The sequence below is a fragment of the Anomalospiza imberbis genome, chromosome 4 (genome assembly GCF_031753505.1).
Source record: "Anomalospiza imberbis isolate Cuckoo-Finch-1a 21T00152 chromosome 4, ASM3175350v1, whole genome shotgun sequence".
NCBI lineage: Eukaryota > Metazoa > Chordata > Aves > Passeriformes > Viduidae > Anomalospiza > Anomalospiza imberbis.
In genome coordinates this window covers 67,406,580-67,429,727 of record NC_089684.1, presented here as the reverse complement: position 1 = coordinate 67,429,727, position 23,148 = coordinate 67,406,580, and the positions used below count along the sequence as shown (strand labels likewise).

At 43.9% G+C, this 23,148-nt stretch overlaps 1 protein-coding gene across 3 annotated transcripts in view; it reads left to right on the top strand.

The window, feature by feature from the left end:
• The window catches only part of REEP1 (receptor accessory protein 1), a 64,924-nt gene that overhangs the window by 25,540 nt on the left and 16,236 nt on the right, over positions 1-23,148 (top strand). For 2 of the 3 annotated variants that reach the window (XM_068189004.1, XM_068189005.1), the window contains exons 2-6: positions 1,367-1,439; positions 4,206-4,282; positions 6,135-6,255; positions 7,812-7,925; positions 20,654-20,822. In XM_068189004.1, coding sequence (XP_068045105.1) covers positions 1,367-1,439; positions 4,206-4,282; positions 6,135-6,255; positions 7,812-7,925; positions 20,654-20,822 — 554 coding nt within the window. Of the gene's footprint in view, positions 1-1,366; positions 1,440-4,205; positions 4,283-6,134; positions 6,256-7,811; positions 7,926-14,784; positions 14,836-20,653; positions 20,823-23,148 lie in introns of all 3 variants that reach the window. The other variant, XM_068189003.1, reaches the window with a different exon arrangement.

Genomic DNA, 23,148 nt, shown 5'->3' with positions numbered 1-23,148 from the left:
CACTCAGTAGCTGCTTTTCTGAAGTCTGCATTGTGCTTCAGGTTCTGCTAAGCCATGCTACAGCGAGCATGATGAATAGCAGGCAAATTGCCTTTGGTCACTGCTTTGGAAATCAAGATGTGTGCTGGCTCACCCCATTCTTTCATAAATACCTTCCTGAGCTCCGGGAAGTACGATGGTGCACCACATCCCAGAGTGTTAATTTTTAATGTCTTATACACGTAATGGACTTGACTGTAATTATGAGTCCCTCGGCACACAGTCACTGCTGGCAGGGTGGATAAAGATGACTGCAGGTCCATGTGGCTCCACAATTAGGGGTTGAAACATTGATCATTTTCATTCCCAGGAGCAGAGGAAACAGTTGTGTGAATTTAAAGCAAAAGCTTCAATGGAAAGATGGGTCTTTACAAGCCAATAAACATTACCCTGCAATCTATTAAATTTAGACTTTGCAGTTTCATCCTCCTGCTTTGAATAAAACTGACTGAAACCTGGGCAGGGCAAAGTGGTTTTGACAAGCCTATGCTTACATCCAGAATAATCCAAGTGAATAAGCATGAAGGCAGTGATGCAGAGAGAACCTAGTATAAAAAGATTCTCCACATTTTTTTTTCTCAGTAGTGCTATTTTTAACTTACAGATCCTTGTTTCTTTCTTACATGAAATCTTGAATCTGACAGCATCCCTTTCAGACTTGAAACTGAAAGGAAGCTGTCTGAAAGAACAGCAGAGCTGGGATTTTTAGGCCTAACCATGTTGGCATATCTTGGTGGGCAGATTCCTTCTCCTTTCATGAGCCCAAATTGACTTCACTGAACAGTGCAAGGTTATTCTCTATACCAGATTTAATGTAGGATGAGGCACCCCAACCCTTGCACCAGTAGGATCTGGATCCTGCTTTATCATCTGCCAGCTTTTCCGAGTACTGAATAGAGGTGGAAGGGATTTTAGACAAATAATTCTCTCTCTGAAAACAGTACTCCTATATTCCTGGTTTTGCAGTAGATTGTTTCAAGATCAGACTTTTAATTTCCTTTTGAAAGTGTGGTGGTGGCCTTTTTTGTTTGGTTTGGTTATTTTGGTTTGTTGTAACTCATAAGGTACAAATTTGGAAACCATTGCAAAAGGAAAAACAGCCTGAATCTCTGCTCTTCATTCAAGTCACTGGCAATAGCTGCTGAGAATTCAGTGATGCAAAATCACTCCTGTGCTGTACTTAGTGCACTCAAGCTTAAATCAAATCCTAACACTTTTTACCAGTGCAAAACCCACATTTAAAACACAGTGTGGGGTTGGGGTGGGGGATCTTTCCTTGTGACAGGAAATCAATTTAATCCATTTCTTGTTTGTTTGTTTTTTCCAGGCTTATATTTGGCACACTTTACCCTGCATATTATTCTTACAAAGCCGTGAAATCAAAGGACATCAAAGAATATGTGAGTAATGAGGTTTGTGGCTGTGCTGGGGGTTGTTTTCTGAGACTACTCCTCACCACATTGGAAAAGTGTTGTCTGTATTCTGGGAAAGCTGATAAAGCAGTGCAGGGGGCAGGCTGGCCTGAAGGTGGACTGCTTGATTGCTGGGCACAAACGAGACTTGGGTTTGTGCTTCTGGCTCCAGTGCAGAGCTGATGTGCTCCTTGACAAACGCAGCTGCTCCTCTGGTGGTGAGATATACAGCCGACTTAAAAGGCATTTGGCATCCAGAGCTTTGTGTGCTCTTCTTTGTTTCTGAAGAGCAGCATAAATCAAAGGCTTTTCAGAAAGCCTTGAAGCTTTAACTGCTCATTCAAAACAAGGATAAGAGGAGGCAACTAGAAGTACATATGACTGAATCCTCAGACAAAAACACCCTTCCTTGCAGATCGACCTATTTACAGGCAGGTCTGGCAGCTGGGTGTGCTCTCTTTTTTCTTTTTGCTGAAAAATCTTCCCTGGGCCCTGGTTTCTAAAGGCATATGGGGCCATCAGGGAAAGTGAAATGAGGGAGAATCAGAAGCACGTGGATGCTGTTGGGGTCCTGTAGGATTTGTAGCGCTCTTCACAACCTGAGCTCTTTTAGCTTCATTGAACCCAGATCTTGACTCTTCAATCCTCTCAAGATCCCAGAGATAACAAGTCTGTTTTCTCATCTGGATAACAGCAGAGATGGCTATCCCATTAAATCTTTAGTGTAAACTCAGTCTGGGGCTCACCGTGGCTGCTAAGAGTTTTGTTTATAATTTTCCACCTTCAGAAAATGATTTTGGTATTTTGAGAATAGTAAGTGTTAGAGAACACAGTAGATACTTAAGGTAAAATGTCTCTGCAGCCCTTGCACAGCTGTGCTTCTCAGGGCTTCTTTGCCTGAAAATGCTGAGGATGTGCACAAGCATCTCCAAGCAGTGTCTGCCACTGATACTTAACATTTCCACAGTCCCTTACTGGAAGGTATTTTGTTGAAGGGTCCAATTCCTGTTGGAAATTTAATTGTAAAAGAGGAACTCACATCAGACACTTGTGGTTGTGACGCAAATGTGAGAACAGCTGACCTAAGACCTGGTCTGCCCTTACAATTGAATTCAGTGTAATATAGCAGTTGTGGCAATGTATCCATTAAGGCCTGATTTAAAAAAAAAACAATACATGAAGTAATAATTTACACCGACACAGGAGAAACCTTCCCTTAATAATCAAAACTTATATCACTCTAAAGTAATTTTATTCTTCTTGGTAATAGTAATTTTGATGAATGTTTTAGGGTGATCCAAGCCCATCCACACCAGGTCTTGGTTTGTGTTTAAAAGTTTTGCTGGCAGTAATGTCTAAGTGAGAGAGCCATGTTGGCACTGAGGCTCTGAGGAGTCACAGTTACATAAAAAGTCTGGCAGAAGCTGCACTAGGAAGATGATGCTCTCAGGCATTTGGCAGTGCCATTATTGTTGTAACACTACACATAGATATAAATATGCACATAAATATAAATCCCAGGAGAGCAGTTATGTAGCAGAGTGACGGGTGCTCAGGGAATAATTCCAGTACCTACAGGGAGATGGAGACTATCAGTACCATCCCCACTGTATCAGGGAGAAGATGAGGATATCATTTCCAAGCCGGTGAGATCCAGATTTATTGACACCTCCATCTTCCATTCCCTAGAGCAGCACCTGGTGTAGGTATCCCTGTTGTACTGTCTTCCCTCCAACCTTTCCTTAGCCTATTGCAATTGTACCAGCCTTAGCTATTATGGTCCAATTCTCTAATTCATGGATTTTCATGGGTTTTACTTCCTTAAGCTTTCTACCATTCCAGCAAAGCTGCTTAGGGATCTCCATTTTCAAGTACACCTAAGTAAACAACTGTTGTCAGTTAAATTAACAACCTTTGTCTCACCATCTTTTTCCATCCTAAGAAGAACCAATACTACATACTTCAGAATAGTTGAGCTGTGCTTTTAGATACCCTTTAATGCTCAGTGACAAAAATTTCCAAATTCCTGAATTACTTGAGCTACTACAGTTTATCTGACCAAGTCACCATCCCCAAAGACTCTCTTGCTGTCACCCCAAAGGAAACATCATCCCTGACAGTGGAGTTTCTCTAGTTGAACCCACAGCACAGCACATGCTCTCACTACCAGGTAAAACACTCCCCCCCTAAGCCCAAGGCAAGGGATTTAAACTATTGCCCTTGTCACTGGACTGGGTGTGGGTGGAGCAGGCACAGCCACTCCAGGGCTGCCCACTGAGTCAGTAAGTTGTGGTGAGTTGATTGTGCTCCTGAGCCCTGAATTATGGGATGGGCAGTTACCTCTTTACCTATTTTGTCTGTAAGTACTATGTAAGTAATTAGATTTTGTCTTAAATGGAATTTAGCCAAAAACCTTATATTGACATTTGCTATTAACGTGAGCCAAGTGAGATTTTTAATGCCCTGTGGTAGGGCTGTCATGCTCTACTGGCCAGTGGAGTTTCTGTAAGGACAGAGTCAGGCTGCTCTTCTTTTCCTGAGACCAGTCCTAAAGGCCACAGTCACCCTCCCAAGGGCTGTGTAAATCTGACATGTGTTATGTGCTGAAGTGGGGCAAACTGGCACCTTCAAGTCCACAGTAATTGCTAAATACACAGTGGGGAGGGTGAGGGGGTAAGAATTTCTTTTCCTGTGAGAGTTATTCTGTGTACTTGTGCCTGTAAGAGATAGTTTGAGACTGTTTCTGTTTACCAGGTCAAATGGATGATGTACTGGATCATATTCGCGCTCTTCACGACAGCAGAGACATTCACGGATATCTTTCTTTGCTGGTAAGCACCAGAGGGGAGAGGCTCTTTGGCATGAGATGAAAAGAAAATAGAAATGTTTACAAGGGGAAAAATGGCACACAAAGGTGCACTGACTCCTGTACAGGGGTTCAGCAGCTTCAAGTGCACAGAGGGTTTTTGTCTGCAGGAGACATGCTTCCTTTCTCAGTGCTGTCACAGAAAAAACAAGAAAGAAGTGGAAAGGCTCACTGGTATCTCATTAGTGGGAAATCATTACTGGAGTCTCAGGCCCTGCCTGTCAGAGAGGCACAGCTGACTGCCCAGTTGGATGCTTGCAGAGGTCATCACATAAATAACAGTTGATTCAGCTATAGGCAGAGTTTTAGACTTGCCTGGCTGTATCCTACAGGAAATACACAGAGTGTGGATCAGGTACAAACAGCCCTGCAGCACGAGGCTTTGTAGGTTGCTGTGTGGGTGGGATGTTTTGCCTGGCACATTCCTGGTTAGGCTGGGTTTCTGGTTTGATGGAGGACAGTGACAGTCAACACTGATGTGGCTCTCAGGTGCTAGTGGAAGGATTCCTGCTGACCTGTGTCAGGATGAGAGCACATAAATGCCCATTTATCAGATTCAGTATTTTTTGGATGCTCAGGTTTGAAAGTGTTTGTTGCTTGGTTGTCCTTTATAGTAAGGCCTTTCTACCAGAAACCAGTGAGATCAGTATAATTTAGGATGAAAATTTAACTGTAGTGCATAGTCCTTACAGCCTATTCCTGCATAGCACTGCATGCCTTGAGTGAGTCCTCCAGATGAAGGAAATCAGGAGAACTTGGCAACATGTCAGATCTATTGAAAAGGAGATAAAAGATATTGATGTATATCTAATTTGCATGCAGATCTGCCTCTTCTGTGTTTATCTGGAGCTTTGTGGTTCCTTTTGGAGGATAAATTATGTGGGTCTGTCAGGAGGAATGGCAGAGGGCTCATCCAGCCTGTGAAATCAAATGTGCTGTAGAGATCCTCAGTGAGGTGGGAGATCAACCTGGCACATCCATGCTCAGAGTAGAGCATTGCAGAGGCCCATGGTGTCAGACCTGTGTGCTGGCTGGCCCAGCTGGCTCAGTGACAGCACTGTGTGGCACAGCAGGAGCCTGTCTGGGTGCAGCTGGGCTGGTCCACAGCCATCACAGGTCTCTGCACTGCTCTTGCTTGCAAAGAGTAACAATCCTTCATCACACTGCTGGCAGCAACATGCCTGCCCACATGAAGATGCTGCTGGGTGGTCAGTCTTGAGCTCTGGGCTCTGTCCTCCAGAAAAGAGTCTGGATAATTTAATCTCAGAATGTACCTGGCTGCTTGTTACAGCTAAAGCATGTCCTGTTGTTAATGTCCTCCATATTTTGCAGCCCTACCTGAAAGTCAGGGTGGATCTGCACCTTTATGTTGCTTGGACAACAAAGGTTCTTGTATTTCAATTTTAGTCACATAAGTGTTAGCTTAAAAGCTGAGAGGCAGAGAGATGGAAAGTGCATAAATACATACCAATGAAATATTGGTTTGCTGGTTTGGTCCTTGCTTTCAGTGACTGGGGATACTGTGAAGGCAGCACCTGTGATCTTTGCATATAGAAAGCTCCTCTTTCTAGAAAGTGATTACATGTCAGAGTCTCTTCCAGACCATTAAATAATGGTCCTGATAACCAAGTAAAAATTCATCCACATGTGTCATTGAGATGTGCTCAAAAGTGAGTCAATACACTTTAATCTTTAGACATTTTTTGTAAGCAAAAGCTGCCTTGAGCTAGGCTGGCAAATCCCTACCTGTGCTCAGCATCTCTAATTAAGGGCAGTGGTTAAACTGGGAGCAGACAGTAATCCTCTTTTTCTTCTAGGTTTCCATTCTACTATGAACTCAAAATAGCTTTTGTAGCTTGGCTGCTGTCTCCGTACACAAAAGGCTCCAGCCTCCTGTACAGGAAATTTGTTCATCCAACTCTGTCTTCAAAAGAAAAGGTAATCACAGGTGCCTGGGTCCTCTCTGGGTGGAACAGAACTATGGTGTGTTTACTCCAGTCTCTGTATCATTCATTTTCATGGAAGGATTGGGAGTTGCTGATTCTCTTTCTCTGTCATTTGATCCCCTCTTTTTGGTTGGTGTTTTTGTTCTTTGTGGTTGTTGTGTTTTTAAATACTGGCATGTGTTCAGTGCACTCACACTTATTAACTCATTTTGGTGCAGTTGAGAAGGTGGGAGGGAGGGGGATAAAAATACCTCCTGAGCTGCTTTGCATGTACTGGCTGATTATAGCTGGAGTGCTCTGTTGTGGCTGGATATAACAAATAGAGAAACTTGGTCTGGCAGCCAGGACTCCTCAACTTTGTTCCCAGCTCTGCCTAAAACATTGTACAGCAATGAGACAAACAGCCCAGGCAGTCTAAAATGGGCTTAGCAAGCACATGTCTAGCTGTGTAGTGTGGTGAAAAAAGGCATGTAGCATGTTGAGGTCCTAGATTAGAAATGTCTTGCTCAAATTAAAGATGCTAATTTTGGGCGGGGGACATTACAACTTGGATCATTTGCCTGCCTGGGAGATTCCTGTGGCTGTGAATGGGACACTGTCAGGCAGATCCATTTGGCTCATGAGAATAAATGGACCAAGAACAGCTATTGTCACATACCAACATGAAAACTGCTGAACGAGTAACTGTTTCCTGCACTGGCAACTTGGAAATGAAAGCTCTCCCTTTAGCCACAGGCAGTGAAGTAGCAGTTGGATCTCAATCCTCTCCCAGAAGGACAGTGGGAATCAATCCCCTGTCTCTGCTTCCCTTTGCTTGTGCTTCTCCCAAGTAGGGCTCATGCATTTTGAGTTGCCACCTCTTGCCTATGGGGAATAGGTAGAGCAGCCAGAAGCTCCTCACAACCTCCAGTCCTTACTAACCCAGCACATCTACCAGCTGAGTGCTAGAAGTCATTACTATCATTATCATCCAGTCCCCGGTGTCCTGAGGGAGGGACAATGAGGGCAAGAACCTCCCTAACTGTTTCACTGTATATTGAGCAGCATCAAAGTCCAGAAGCTCTGTGCCTACCAATTCCATGGGCACTGAAGCTGGGCACCGCTGTGATGTGCTGAGATATTTCTGAGGCCACCTGTCCTGGACACAGGGCAGTGCAGCTTCAGCTGCCCAGAGTCATCATATGAGTATTTTTAACTATGAGGCAATCCCATTTGTCTTTGGAGTGCATGGCTTGCAAATGGCTATCAGTCCATGTTGCTCAGGCAGATTTCTCTTGCTTCCAGGACCCCAACTTTGGGTCCCAATCTTCCATTTGTAGAATAAAGAGTTCCCCAGTCCTGCAATGGGAGTTACTGCCCCTCACCAAACTTTTCCTCTTTGCAAATGTTGGCTGTGAACTTCTTTCCAGCCACAGTGGAGAACATGGAGGACATCTACCTCCATAAAGCATGACCTGACTCTGCCAAGAATTTGAGGCTGGGAGCATAAGCTTGAACTTTTCCTTCTTGTGCTTTTTTAATTGTTTGCTTTGTGTTCTGCTCTGACAGGAGATCGATGACTGCCTCATCCAGGCAAAAGACCGGAGCTACGACGCCCTTGTGCACTTTGGGAAGCGGGGGCTGAACGTTGCAGCCACGGCAGCCGTCATGGCAGCTTCGAAGGTAAAGGTGCAGGTCAGGATGGTGACTCCTTAACATCTTCTCTGCATCCACTGCCAGCAGCAGCCACAGCATGGAGGGGGAGAGATGGTGGGGGTAGGGATTCTCTCATTATTTTGTACAGTGACCTATAATTTTGTGTAGTGACAGGAAAGAAGATGAAGTTCACGAAGGCTAAAAGTTCTTCTGCAAGGCATACACATAAATAACTGGTGTGTAATTCTCTGCTGAGATGTTATGTGAGAGTGAATGGGAGGTGCCATTAGTTGCTTTTGGAGGACGAGTAGATACTGGATGAGGGGTCTCATCTGAAGGGGTGTAACCTATATTCTCTTCCTGGCTTAGAGCCAAACCCAGAAAATAGCTGTTATCTGTTGTTCCTTTTCTTGCATAGAAGCTGCAAGGACTTGATACTTGCATTTTTGGGGTCCTGTCCTCTGGCCATGGGCTATCATGGCTTAGAGTTGATGTGCACAGTGTGTTTTGGGGGTGAGACTTGGCTACCACGCCTGTTGCAAAAGGATAGTTAGAAACATATGGACAAGGAGGGTAATGGTAGTAGGGAGAGCATGAGAATGGGAGTTGAAGGAAGTTATTTTCCTCTGCCAAATGCTTCTCCTATGACCTAAAGCACATCACTTTAGTATGTCTTTGCCTTACTTCCTGCAAAAATGCATAATGTATCCTTGGGAGTCCAAATACCATAAAGCTTATAAAGCCTGTTGAAAGCAAGGTATTACAGAAGGGGAGAGCCCAAAGGGCGTGCCATGCTCATGGGATCACAAGGATATGCTAAAGCCAAAAATTGTCTCCTTTTTCCCTGCCTAGCATTGTGCAGACTATATTGTCGGGCCTGTCTTCTCCTGAGCTGTTGTTCTTCATTAGGGCGACTCTTCTAACCCAGGGACTGTGAGATAAACCAAATTTGGACTGAAACCTGGGATAAACGTGGAGCTAGGGTAGCGCTGTGTATCGTATGCCCAATGAAATAACATTTTTGTGATGCCTCCAGGACACTCAGCACTTTTGCTGCTGCCATTTAAGCCTGAATAAGTCACACTGGGGACATAAATAGGCTCTAGGAATGCCAGTTTTACAGCACTGCCTTTGCTCTGAGCCCCTTCCTACAAGGTGCTGCAGACTGTCTGTGCTAGAGCTGTTTTTAGGACACAGTGAGAAACTATGTGTGAATCCCAAAGGAATTCTGGCTCCTGTCCAGGTAGCCCCTGAATATGAGAAGCTCAACAGTAACCCAAGCCCACAGTGCCAACCTGTTCCTCCATCAGGACTGCAACAGTGTCTGCATCAGCTGTTCGACTGGAATGAACACTCAGCACCACAGTTTTCCTTCCCACTGTTCCACTTTTCTGCTGTTTTTCTTAAGACTCTCTCTGCTTTAAAATGTGGCTCCAGTGGCAATGGGGAAAAGAGGGAAGAGTCTTCATGGTACAAGGAAGCTGTTGTTTTTCATAGTTGATGAAACTCCCTATTCAGTGGTGGAAGAAAACAACTCTGTGACTCCTGTGGTATTATTGCATTACACATCTGCCAGCACAACTTGAGAGAAAGCTGTTAAGATATTGCAACCTGTAAATGGGCCAGAAGAGTCTTACTTGCACACTACTTTGGGGAGGGGAAAATGATTTGTCCTATTGGATTGAGAGGTTGTTATTGAATAGATCGATTGTTTGATTTTTACAACAAAGCAAGGACTGTTCAAGTATTTCCTTCAGCCTTGACATTAAAATTACTCTGAATGTATGAGGAAAAAATAGGACCCCTGGCTTTCCTTCACTACTTTGGATTGTGGCCTCCAGCAAGTTGCTTGTTTCTGTGTGCCTAAGGGTGCAGATCCAACAGAGTATGTGAGCCAATCTGACAGCTCTCCTCCTCCAAAATGAGGTAGTGCTCCAGCTCCCAGTGTGCACCAGCATTTTGGAACTCCTCGGGTTATCTCTAATCTATCAGAAAGTTAATCCTGAAAGAAAAAGAAAGGGGTATGTTCTTTTGAGCCCACAAACTTATCTCTAGTGGCTGAGCCAGCATAAGGAAAGGGATTGAACTGCATTGTGAGGAGCATGACCAGAGGAAAGGAAAGCAAGATCATCCCTTCCTGGTCTTGGGAAGCAGACAGATTAGCTGTGCTCTCCATGGAAGTACACACCAATCTGTTCCCAGTACAATATCCAGGAATGGCTCAAGCAATTTCTATCCCTTGCCCTTCTGAGACGGAATGTGCCACTGTCCTGGCAGGGAGAGCTGCCTGGTGTGAATTACAGCCTGGTGTGCTGCAGTGCAGGAGTGCTGAGCTGGGCTTCCTCAGGTATTCAGGATGTGATTGGGTGGGTGTGGATATGTCTTCCTGCTGCTGAGGAGGGAGTTGTTTCCCAGAGAGGAATGGTACAACAGTGTTTCTGTTGCCCTGGTTTTCAGCTGCTGTCAACTGCATGTCAACACCCTTCCTTGCTCACTTGAGAAGGTGTAACTGAGCCAGATTATCCTGTGTGAGAGAAGTTTAAATGACTAATTATCTGGAAAACACTTTGAGCAGACAGATGCCAGACCAGACTGCAGTGTTGTCCTTAGGGGGAAGTTTCCAGGGAAGGAGGAAAGAGAATACTATTTCTAAGGCTTATCATGTCTTTTCCAATGCTAAGATTTAAGGGAATCCAGCTAGTCTGTGATAAGTGTTGAGTGTAGATAGGAAAGTGAGTCGTTCATTTGGTTTCAGCCTTTAAAGGATTGTGTTACAATTGGAACCCATAGAGATGATGATTTATTCAGTAGCACTGTGCTCCTGCAGCTTCCATGGAAAACATGGCTTTTACCAGCAAGTGAATGTGAGGATTATTTACTGCTTCACTTGGATTACTGGGTGAGGAAAAGATGCTTTTGTATGCAGAAATGGACCTTCAGGCTTTGCAAATCAACTTCATGCAGTGGCAATACACAGTGAGCTGCTGGGCCGAAAAGGGACTCTGTACAGATCTGTTTTCAGTAAATTAGCTGAAGTCTAATGGCTCCTATACCTGGAGAACATGTCTCATGCTGTGCCTAGCCCTGTCCTCTCCTTTCTGTCTGAGCTGTGATCCATCATGGTCTTTTGTCTTTCATGATGAGATCTTTGGGCAAGGCCCATCTTTTAATTCTTTTCATCCATCATGCTTTTTTTTATCCATTCTTTATGTCCATCATATTTTTTAATCCATCCTTTTTATCCATCATCTTTTTATTTGTGCAGCACAATGCATCTGCCTCTCTCATAACCATTTGTGTGTGGCAGGCTGCTGCTTATATATTTACTGCAGGCTAAGATGCTGCAAGCTGTGCACAGCCACACCTTCCTTACCTCTGATCCCCTGTCCCTTTCCCTTTTTTATCTTAAATACCCTATGGTTTCAGTTAGCCAACTGCAGGCTTGTCTTTCCCCCTCCTCCTTCTCCCTGCCCCTGCTCTGTTTTGTTTTGAAGCCACAGTTGTGCTAATGCTGGCACAACCCTGTGCCAGTTCATTTTACAGGCTGAGGAGCTGTCAGTGTCCCAAGCACCCCGGGTCTGCCCAGCTGGCTCACTTGGGTGTTTTCTCTCTCTCTGGAGAGTCTATTTTTGATGCTTACTAGGCAAACAGAATGTTGGATAACTGGTTTATTACCCCTGCTAGGTGCTCAGCACAGATCTTTCCTTGCCCATAGCAGCTCACATCCCCCACCAAGGAGCATAATCTCATTTGGGGCTCTAATCCTGTCCTCATCACTTGGTGATTCTGTCACATGTGGTGACTTCAAGTGGGTCAGTCCTAAGTGTTAGGATTAAATGACCAGGCAGTAAATCCTGCTGCTCTTTGTGTGTTTCCAATTAGTTCCAGCTAATTCAGCCATTTCCATTCCTGAAGAGCCCTGACCACCACCATCTTTCCAGCTCACCTTGGTGGAGAGAAAACAGGCTTGCATTTGGGTCAGAGCAGAAGGGAGCAGCAGCAGCAGGGCTATTACAGCCTCAGTCATGGGGCTGCTGCAAGGCCTTGGCCAGGCAGTGCATCCATCAGATGGATCCTGGGCATAAGTGGGCTTTTCACTGCCACCAGTCAGGTTTCAGTGTAAGCAGCTGGGACACAAATGACTGCAGCAAGGAGAAGCTCCAGTGGCTTGGAAGCAGCACCAGCCTTCTCCAGCACACTTGTATGTACTCCCTTGCTATCACCACACTCCCAGCACTTATCCTCCACCTCTCACCCAGAGCCTGCTACCACCTGCTGCTTTGCCATGTCCCCAGTCCCCAACTCCTCTATCCCTGCTTGCTTTCCCAGAAACCTGCCCAGCCCTGCCATTGCCTCCTCTTTCTACAACCCACACATCACCAGTTTACCCTCTCCCCCAGCTCTCTCACTCTCTCTTTCAAGCTCTTGGGTTTCCCAGATCTTGTTTGGATGTATCCTTATTCCCCACCCTGAACAAACCAATTCTGCCAAACACACCCACATCTTTCCCCACCTGAAGACAAATCCTGCTCCCAACCACTTAACCATCCCCAAGTTGCAGCCTGAACTCTGCTTTTCAAATGAGATCTGGAGAAAACATCCCATGCCAACAGATCAGTGTCCTCCAGAGGTTTCTGCTAATGTACCTTCCCCTGCCTTTCTCCTGCCCTTCTGCAGGTAAGGTGGCAGAGCAGCTGGTGCTGCGGCCCATTGCCTGCCCGCTTTTGCGCAGGGCAGTAGGGCCCAGCGTGGTGCTGGCAGTGGGTGCAGAGCCTTGGCAGGAGAAGATCAGTGAGGTGGAGGGAGCAGGCACACATGACTGGTGTCAGTGAAAAGCCCATTTGTGCATAATAAGTCTGAGAAGCAGCCCAGGAGCCTCTCATGCGTGGGGAATGTGGCTCGCGGGGAGCCAGCAGTCGCTGCGCAAATCGCTGAAAGGGGCAGGCACGCAGACAGGCAGGAGGTTTCAGGGTGTGCATCCACCTGCTTACCTAACACCCAGCAGGGCAGCCTCAGCAGCTCCCAAACCACCTGTCTGGGCTGGCATTTCTAGTCTATTCATTTCTATTTCCACCTCTGGGCTCACCTTCCCCTGGAGGGTTATAGCTTCATTACCTTAAGGCCCTTTAGCCCAAGAAATTTATCAGGAAGTTTTTCAGCACATTTGCTGTTTTTTAAACCAGGACACTGGGAGGGAAATGCTGGTGATGATTTAGGCTTTGTCCTCTTTAGACAAACAGCATCTTTTAAGTAATTTCTAGTATCCAGCTGCTGTAGCCAGTGCAATTGCCTGAAAATCAATATTTAGATCCCTAATTTACCATGTGATTTTAGACCTATTTACTGTGGAAACTGGGAGAAAAATACCTGTGTGGGAGAGACATGCTGTCTTTTGTGACATAACAGTAGAGAACTGCACTTCTACTTGAACTGGGAGAGGGGAGGCAGGGATGGGGAGGATCCTTTCCCTTAAGATGCTTGATAAAGCCTCTTTGTAATGATTAGATCCCAGTGCTCAGAGGGAGAGTGCTCCTTTGCTGAGCAAACATATGGGGGCACAGTTCTGACCAATCTGCTTAGCACCACATCATGTGCCCTGATCAGTAACATGCCCCAGAGCTGCAGAGGTCAGGAGTGATTTAGAGTTCACAGTTTGAGAAGCCTTTGGGAATACTCTACTGTTATCTCAGAGAGGCTGAGCTTATGGCTTTTGAAAGTAGTTTCTTTTAAGGGATCTCCATTTGGGATCCAAAATCAAAGGTCTTGGAGCTATTTTATACCAATAAAGAGGAACAACAACTGGCTTTCTTAAAATATATGGTAATATGCCACTGATTACAGTACTTTGTGAGTGCTCTTGTCATGTGTGATGCATCTTTTATTCTGTTTTTCACAAATCTGTAGAATCCCAGTGCTGTTTGAGTTACAATCCAGGTAACTCTTTCCAATTTCTCTTTCATGTTGGCTGTTTGGTTGGTGTCTCCAACAAGCAAACAACACCCACTGAATGCACAGGACAGCAGAACCAAAAAATAAATTTATACAGAGAGACTAGTGTGGGAGAAACAATAACAAAGAGTTCCCTGGGGAGGAAATTAACTGCACAAACAAAAAGGGTGGATGAAAATACGTTTCCACCATCAACATTAATGTCAGCTGGTTTCCCTTTGAGTCTTTATTACTGTCTGACATTTGCAAACAGGTAACTCTTCCAGACTGGGCATGGCACGCAGGCCCTGGCCATAAATAAGGATATTGCTTGTAGGATATTTGTGTTCATATGGTGGCAGAAGCAATTTACTCCTTCACTCATGCCTGTGCTCAGACCAGAAAGCTGATGGTTCTGCTCAGGGGCTGCCTGCAGCCAGACATGAGGAAGCTTCTGTGTGCAAGCTCCTGCTCACTGCTGTGAGCAATTCCCCACTGTCACCCTACTGCTCAGGAGAACTGTCAGTCACCAGGACTAAAATGACTGCCACGTGTTCCTCACATAATCCTGTGCCTAAATTAGTCAGTAGGCCTGACACTGGGGATTTCTCCAGTGGGAAGCATCAATCAAGTGCAAGGAGTGGAGTAACAGCCCATTGTGTTTATACTTTGCTTTACTCTTTAAAAACTCTTTAAAAAGGTGTTAGGTGACACCTTGTCAGCTGGGGTTATGGAGTGGTTTCTCCATCTCTCTGGGGAAGCTGAGGAAGGGAGGACCTGTTTTCAGAGGTGTAGTCCACAGGTGGGTGTCCCTGCTTTGTATGTGTACGTGAGTCCCTGCACATGGTGCCCAGTGTCGTGCTCGCGTCTCGCCTTGATTACTTATGCTTCAAATAGATCTTATTCTCAAAGCTTCTATGTGTGTTGCCACAATGGCTCTCTTTTTTCCCTTTGCTAGGTCTCTCAGCTACTCCATTTACACTTGTATTGGGACCAGAAAAAAGGGCAGGTAATCTGCTGAGTGCTTTTACTAACCCCTAACTAATGTCTGCTCCCTGTTAGACTAGTTGTTAGACTAGTTTGGACTGTTTTCAGCTGAGATTGGTCTGAGGCCAAATGCTGTCTGCTCTGCTTCCAGTGGGTAGATCCTGTGTGCTGAGCTTTAAAAGCCTGTCCTTGATCTCATCAGCAAATTGCCTTCCAAGTCCTCTGCTGGCACTTGAAGAGATTCCAGCTCCAGGCAGGGAGCTTTTACATGGAACACTCATTTAACTGGGCTGATTGCTGCTGATTGCTGGGCCAAGCTGCTGTGTTTGCTGTTGTGCTCTCACTAATGGATGAAGGGAGCCTCTCTCCCTCTGCTGTGATCCCTGTGAGGATGGTTGGGGTTGCAGTGGAGCTTTTGAGGGATCTCTGGCAGGTGTGGTTGGGGCAGTCCTGCTGGCACCATAGCCACAGCTGGCATCCTGGGATCGTGCACTGCACCTTGTAGTGGACACTGGCAGGATGGAGGCTGCAACGTGCATGCAGACATCTGTGGGGATGAGCTGCTAACCACAGTTACAGCAAAAAGAGAGGAGAACATTAACAGATTGAGGATTGTGCTGGAAGTGTGCTGAGTGTGCCTTAGTGCTCCCTTGCTTGTCCATTAACTGCAGATCCTAAGAGGCAAAAGGCCAGGAGGGGCCATCCTGCATTAACACTGATTGTATTAAAAGCTTCTCTTTTGTGACTTGGCAGTTTTGGGTTCCTGATTTGTCATGCTGTGTCATAGTTTCCACAGCTGTAAAATGGAATTTGTAGGTATTAGAGGTGTTTTGAAGCCTAAATAATGTTTACAGAATTCTTTCATATTTTCAGACTGAAGGAATGATAAAATCTAGACACTGTTATTTGTTTATATTTAGATCATATTCAATGGGGCTGTTATATAAATTGCAGACTTTTAAATTTTGTGCTTAATTTTATGTACTTTATCTTTTGCTACCTACATACCTGAAGTATTTATAATGAATAATTCAATTGAATATAAGCCCAGTTTTCCCCAGACTCCTAAATGCATTTTCCTCTAAAAAGTTTTAGTTCAAATGGGAATGCAGAGACTGACCATAAAATGGTAAAAGAAATTAAGACAGTTCCAGCTCTTTCTGATGAAGTGCCTTTTACCGTGATTGTCACTATGCAGATGTCAGTTTTTTGAAAGTATTTCTGATCCATCCAGGCAAATACTGGTTGCATCAGTGGTTGTGCTCTGGACCCAGAGAGGTTGCTGTTTGTTTTTGGAGATGATGATGGTGATGTCTGCAACATGAAGAGGAAGGCAGTGTGCAGGTTGCTGGCTCTGGAAGCTCAGTGTTTTCATACTGTTTTGTCTTTAAAGCAAAAAGGAGATAATGAGCTAGATGTGGGTGAGGAAGGAATGTCTATATTTCTGTCATTTTGACCAAATGAGGCAGATATACTTAAATTAGCTTTAGATTAATTACTATGCTGTGTGGATGGGAGCTTTAATTTCACTCAGAATCACAAATGAGCTTCTGCAGCTTGTCTTGGTGGCCAATGCCCTCAAACTGTTGGTGCAGTCATGAATCTAGATAAGGCTGATAACACGTGATAGCAGTGACTGTGCAGTGGTATTACCATGTCCTTTTTAGTATTTGTCTTTTATCCTATTCAGTAGCACTGGCCCTGGCTCTTCTCTGTAAAGAGAGAACTTGTGAGGTCGGTAGATCCTGGGGGTAGAAGAGGCAAAGGAAGCCTGGAGAACTCCACTTTCAGTTTGTGCTGTACCTTCACCTCTGGGCAAGATGAGATGGATTTGGGGACAGATGCACTGTAGTGATCAGGGAACAGAGACACACCTGTTCCCACCTGTAGCCCCCAAAACCTCACTGTCTAGCAAACTCACTGTAAAATCAGAAGTGCCATGCCCACAGGGATGGTCCGTGTCTTAAGAGAAGCTGGATGAGAAGTTGAGTCCAGAAAGGGAGTCTTGTGCCCAGGGCAGTTAAGGCTCAGTTTTCCAGCACCATTTCAGGCTTGTGTCCTCTGAAGTCCTGAAAACACAGGTCCCACACTGCCAGCACAATCATCCTGGCAATTGTTGGTGTTCAACGAGGAGGAGAGAGATGTGGTGTCATCCTTAGTCCCACAGCCCTCCCAGTCACAATTTTCAGAAGGCTTTGTAATAACATTGAGCTGTTCCTCTGCTGCCACAGTGAAATGGTGTTACCACAACTACGGTCATGATGTTACTGCTGTCACACTCCCTAGGATAAAACTAGCTCAGATCTGTGAGGATGTGCTGCAAACATGCCTCTGGTCTGCAGCGTAGGCATAGATTTAGGAGCTGGATCCTCCCTCTGTGCTGAAATTCCTGGGATATCTCATGTCTACAGCAGTTGGAAGAGCATCTGCATGATCATGGCCACCACAGTAAACAACAATCCCCCAAGCAGCTGCTCTTCATCTTCCACATGATTGTTTTAACAAAACACAGCTCCAAACATGTGCTGTGCTAAATTTATTCTGTCAAGAAATAAAGCTATTAAGTTACTTTCTTTTGTTAATAAAATATAAGTATTTTTGTGGAGTAATAAACATTACATCTGGATAAAGTCTTTATTTCTAAAACACAGCTCTGCAAACCCTCACCATGCTGGCTTTTCAAATGTTTGTGATTTCATATACACCAGCTGCTTATGTGGCAGGGAAATAAAAGTTGGTAAACAATATTTTCCATTTTACTCTGAAACCATTCCCATTCTGTGGTAATTTCTGTCACATTTCTATTTGGGGTCAAGTAAAATTGTGGTAACTGGAAAGAACCGAGTGTTACACTGTTTTCTAGGAGCAAATAAATCAAGTCTATCCCTACAAAGACCAAAGGTGCAGAAACTAGAAAGAAAAGAAATGGAACTCTTCAGGTTTTCACAGGTGTCCAGTGCCTTCACTCAACCCAGGCCTTTGCTGTTCTTGCCATTTCTGATATTCAGAAAAATTGTTTCATAGGATGGTAGGAACAGTAGCAATAATATTTTGTTATTACCTGCTTTATAAACAATCTTTATTTTTGCTGTTAGAAACTCAGATTAGATTAAAGCAAAAATTAAGGCAATTTTAGTTCTTTTTTTTTTTTTTTTTCATGGAGAAAGTCCAAGTTGTTTAGTTCAGCTGCTTCAGTCTGTGCTCAAGGCTCTGTTGTAACAGACCCATAGATGACAGGCACCTATCAGGTCCCTGTTTCAAAGCTCTCCTGGGACCTTTGATCATTCTATGCTGCTATATCACAGGGTGCACTGCAAGAATATTAACACATCTTCTTCATTTTCAATGTGTTGGTGTCATCTTCCCTGCCAGGTTGGTCTGACACATGAATCTCATCTCTGACCTGACTCATGTCCACGTACATAAATTGCTGGCTAGAATGAAATGGAATTTGGGTTAGCTGGCTGAGCAGAGCAGCTGGGGGGAGGTGAAAAGCCTGAGCCCTGCTGACACTTGAGCTGGATGTGAGGGAGGAGTACAGCACTCAAGTTACAGTTCATCAGTTGCTAACCCTCTGGCTTTGCTGGCCAGTCATTCTGCAATAGCAAAATATTATTTAATAGTCAGCTTGCTCTCACTGGAGATCTGCCTGTTGTAATCAGGCTGCAGGGTAGGGTATCTTGGCTTTGAATCAGTCACTGAGAATAGGGTGTCTGTGCAGGAATTCAGTGCAGGCTCCAAAACCCATCCAGAACTGCACTGAGCTCTGGGCAGCTGAGATCTCACCCAGCTGACCAGCCATGCAAGGCAACTACAGTTACCAGCCCAGTAACATTCACAGAGTAAATGTGGCTTACACTGGCCCAAGAGGATTAACTGGAGATGCCTCTTGGAGTGAGAACATACCCCAAGAGTGGCTCAGCCACTGGCAGGAGTAGCCAAAATTCAGGCATCGACTCTTGTGCCAGGCTGGAGAATGTGAGGGCAGAGGTGAGAGTTTGGCAAAATATAAGTTCTAAGGACTCCACTGCCATGCATATGAAACCAGCAACATAAGATGTCTTGGTATATAAGCAAAGAAGCTTATTTAAAATTTAAAATGCTTTCAAAAGTAGAATAGGCTAGTGGGAAAGAGCAAAGTAAGTCTGCTGCTTTTCTATGACAGTCTGCAGGAAAGCTAAATGTGGAGTTGAGAAGGAAGTTTGAACTCATTTTTCTTGTACAGAAAGCTTCAGGCTGAAAAGTTGGAGATTACTGGTCTGTCACTTTTCTTGAATGTAAGAAGTGCAGACTGTCACAGTGACTGTAGATATCAGCACCTGATGCCCTCTCTACTTACACATCCTAAAAGTAAGGTGCTGGGGAATTTGTATGAGGTCGAGGCACTGATTTGCCTTTACTGTGCATGCAGAATTTCTGAAGTGGTGTTGATAAATCAGTAGGTAAATTATTGCTTTGCCTTCCCAATGGATCAGTGCCAGTGCATAGGGGACAGACAGTGCTGCACAACAGCTTTAGCAAGGAATGTATCCAGTCTTGCCTTTGATTGTAGATGTTCAGGATGAGTCCTTTCTCTCTGCCAGACTAGCACCAGAGTGAGCTCTCCACTGGCCTTGCCCTGCACCCTGGGTCAGGATACTCAAACCTGCAGCCCAGAAGGGAGCAGTGATGTGTTCTGGTCCAGCCCAGCCCAAGTCCTGTGGAAGCAGTCAGGCTGTGCTGCTTGGACAAATACAAGTCTAGATGGAAGTGGTGGGTGAATTGCTACAGGTTACCCTATCTTTTTGTTAAACAGGACAATATCTACTGTCTGTTATTTGCTTTCTTTCTGATTTCACCTCAGTGAAAGCATCCATTAAATTTTCCCTAATTTACAGTTGCAAAAAGAATGTTAGAATCAGGCTCTATGTGTTTACTTCAGTATTTTTTTCAAGACTATGTGCTATGAAGTATCTTTCAGATCCTCCCCCCTCAATAAAATGTTAAAACATAAATATAATTTATGTAATTTATGTAATCTGTTATGCAATTTATATTCTGAATGTCATTTAATGTAGCTTAAAGACTGAATGTCATTTAAGGTAGCTCAAAAATTCTGATTCTGTATGTATTGAATTTGCTGGTGTTCCTACTTTATGGCTGTGGTGTAGTATGAGGGTTACAGAATACTTACAGTCAACCTTTTGATGGGATGCAATTTTAATGGAAAGTGTCAACCAACCCATCCTTTACAGTTAAATTCATTTCATGAAGGAATATATTTGTTGTCAGATTGAAAACTAGTGTAAAAATAAAGAAAAATATTCCATTAGTTCATTTCTTCATTAAGCTGCATGAAGAAAAGCATTGTTATATTTCTTGGAATTTAACAATATCTTTTTATTAGTTTAAAATTTCAGATTTTCTGTGCTCTGGAAATGTTGTGTATTGCTGAGAGTGGCTGGGTGAATATCATCATAGATGGTTAACTTTAAAAGGGAGTTATTTTGATGCAGGCCATTTAATTGTGATTCTGAAGCCAAGCATCTGTTTGACTCATTCCTAGTGAAGAAAAGTACCTTCTAGAAAGATAAAGCAACATCCTGCTCCTTTACACATGGCCAAGGCTGCTCTGTGCTCAGATCATGAAGAATCAGAGATGTTTCCATAGAGCCACTCCAAAAGGAAGAGCCAAGAGAGGGAATGATGCTTTTAGCGACACATTTTGGTCATCTCTAGGTCACTGGACCACACAAGTTTTTTTTCTTCCTATTGTCCTGATGGATTTCAATGAGCAAGAGAGCAAAAACTCTCAAAATATTGGATCTAACTTTGTGTTATTTACGTGCTTGTTTAACTAGGGACAGGGAGCCCTGTCTGAGAGACTACGGAGCTTTAGCATGCAGGATCTCTCGACGATCCGTGGAGACAGCAGCAGCACTGTTCCTCCGTCGGTCACTGTACGAACAAGTAGCAAACAGAGCCACCCAAAACCATCCAGAAGTGCATCAGAAGGCACTGGCAGCTCAGGTAAGTGCCAGTGTTATTGTCAGTGTTGTGCTGTCTGGAATATCACACCGTTCAATGAAGTCATGCCCTTGGCAGGAACAGAGAGAAACGGACACTGCAGGCAGCACAGACCAGAATTCCCGGGACACAGACATGCTGTTGAGTCTCTTGGCACTTAGGAGAAAAAAACAGTATCATCATTTGATGGTTACTATTCCTGGCTGGTACCAAAGATGGGACTTGAGTGTTCAGAGGAGCCAGACTCAGTCTTTGCAACCTGAGCTGGAAAGTTGGGCTGGGGGCTGCAAGCCATGCTGAAAAAACTGTGTCCTAAGGACAATGGTTTTGTAATTCTGAAATAACAAAGGGAAGAAAGATCATGCTGTAAATAAGATCCATTCCTGAGGATTCAGTTAAAAAATTTATTTCAAGCTTGGTTAAAGAAATCTTTTTGAGTCCAAATCCAAAACATTTAATTGGAAATAGATTTGCAGATTAGATTTCAAAAATTGAGACATGGAGGGTTATCCCAAACAGGTGGCTCCAGATGGTTTCTGGGATTCCCACACACCACCAAAGATCACTCAACTCCAGTGCTGTGATGAGAAGCCATGGAAAGCTGCAGGCGTGTTGCACTTGGTAGCTTGTGAAACATATGCTGGCAAGTCAGAAATTCAGCAGTTCCAACTCGTGTGTGTTGAGGTCTGTGCAAACACTTGCAGTGTTTCAAGCCTGGGTAGTTTCTACCCCTTCTAATTTGCTTTAGTTTTGGAATGTTATTAGAAATGTCATGTTTTTTCCTTCCTAAAGAATATCCCTCAAGCCTTTTACAAATTCTGTGAATCAGACTTCTCCTTTTTTAAAATATTATCTGTTGAATACATTTTCTTTATGGGTAAACTGAAATATTGGTGCACAGTGGTTTTATTCTCATCTTTATATAAGGTCTTGTGTACACTTCTCTGGAAGTAATCAATCTGAAAATAAAGTGTTCACACACAGAACATAAAAGTCCTTTAAAAGCCACATATTTAGGCAAAAAGAAATAATGACACAAACCATAATTTAGTTATCTTAATTCCACATTGAGTAGAGCAGCCTTTGTAGTTTTGCTCTTGAGACAGCGAAGTCAGCTCACCTGGCCACAAACCCCCATCTCAAGACACAGGAGTTCTTTATTTTGGTCTGGTTTTGTATCCATAGTGTACAAAGATCTCTCAGAATGAATCTCTGAAAAAATATTCATACATCTTTTGAACTCAGCCTAAGTGTTTATCACAAATTTTGGATTCAAGTAATTTGAGATTTTGGGTTTAATTTTTTTTAATGGAAACTGCACAAATTTGCAAAATCTTCCAAGACCTCTATCTGTCCCATCTCACTTGGTGATTTCATTGAGGCGTTTAATTCCCCACCTGCAGAGAATACAAACAGACTCCTCTTGCAGGTGGTGGGAGAGACCAGCCACGAGCTTTGCTCTCACTTTTGATCACATGAAGTGAAAGATACAGTTCTGGTCCCTCCAGTCCTTGTGCTGTTTTATGTGGGCACCATTTTGTGTGTAATCAGGATGTTTGGAAGGGAGAATTGATCAGAGTCAGCTGTCATGAGTGTGTGTGTGTAAGACTGTGATGTGTCAACCAAATTGTGTTACGTCCTGAGGGCCATATTCTGGTGAGATGACACTGCTCTAGGCACACAAAGCCTAGACATGGTTCCATTATTCCACCTTTCATATTTGTTTAGTTGGAGAGCTGGACATAAGCAAGGCATAGAGAGAATTTGCCTCTGCCCATTAGTGTGCTATATATACCTGTAATGTATGCATTGTGAGAATGTGCATGAGCAGTCAGTACAGAACAGCAGACACACTGCCCTTTCTCCTGTCTCAAAGCCCTCAGATGACATAAATGTCCCTGTCAGATGTCCCCACTGCCTCACAGAAACCTTGAACTCCTCTTTTTTTTACTTGCTTTAGAAATAGTGGGACATAGTCAATGTGACATGAGATGGAGTCATCAGAAATGACCCAGACTATGTGTTTGGCATGAGAGTGTTCACATTTTAAATAGACAACTTGTGAATTACAGAACCTGCATGGTACTTCTATTTTCCTGATGCTCTATCACCTCTTATATCAGCAACCCATCAACCAAAGCAGACTTCAAGTAGATAACTTTGGTTTGATATTTTTTTCTTTTTAGAGGTATTTCCCTCTCTTTTTTTCCTTCCATTCTAGTCCCACTGCAAATCCACAAATTATATTAGCAACATTAAAAAAAAAAAAAAAACAAGAAAAGGAAGCATCTTACCCTTTCCTTCTGTAAGTGCTTCATTCCCAGTGTTC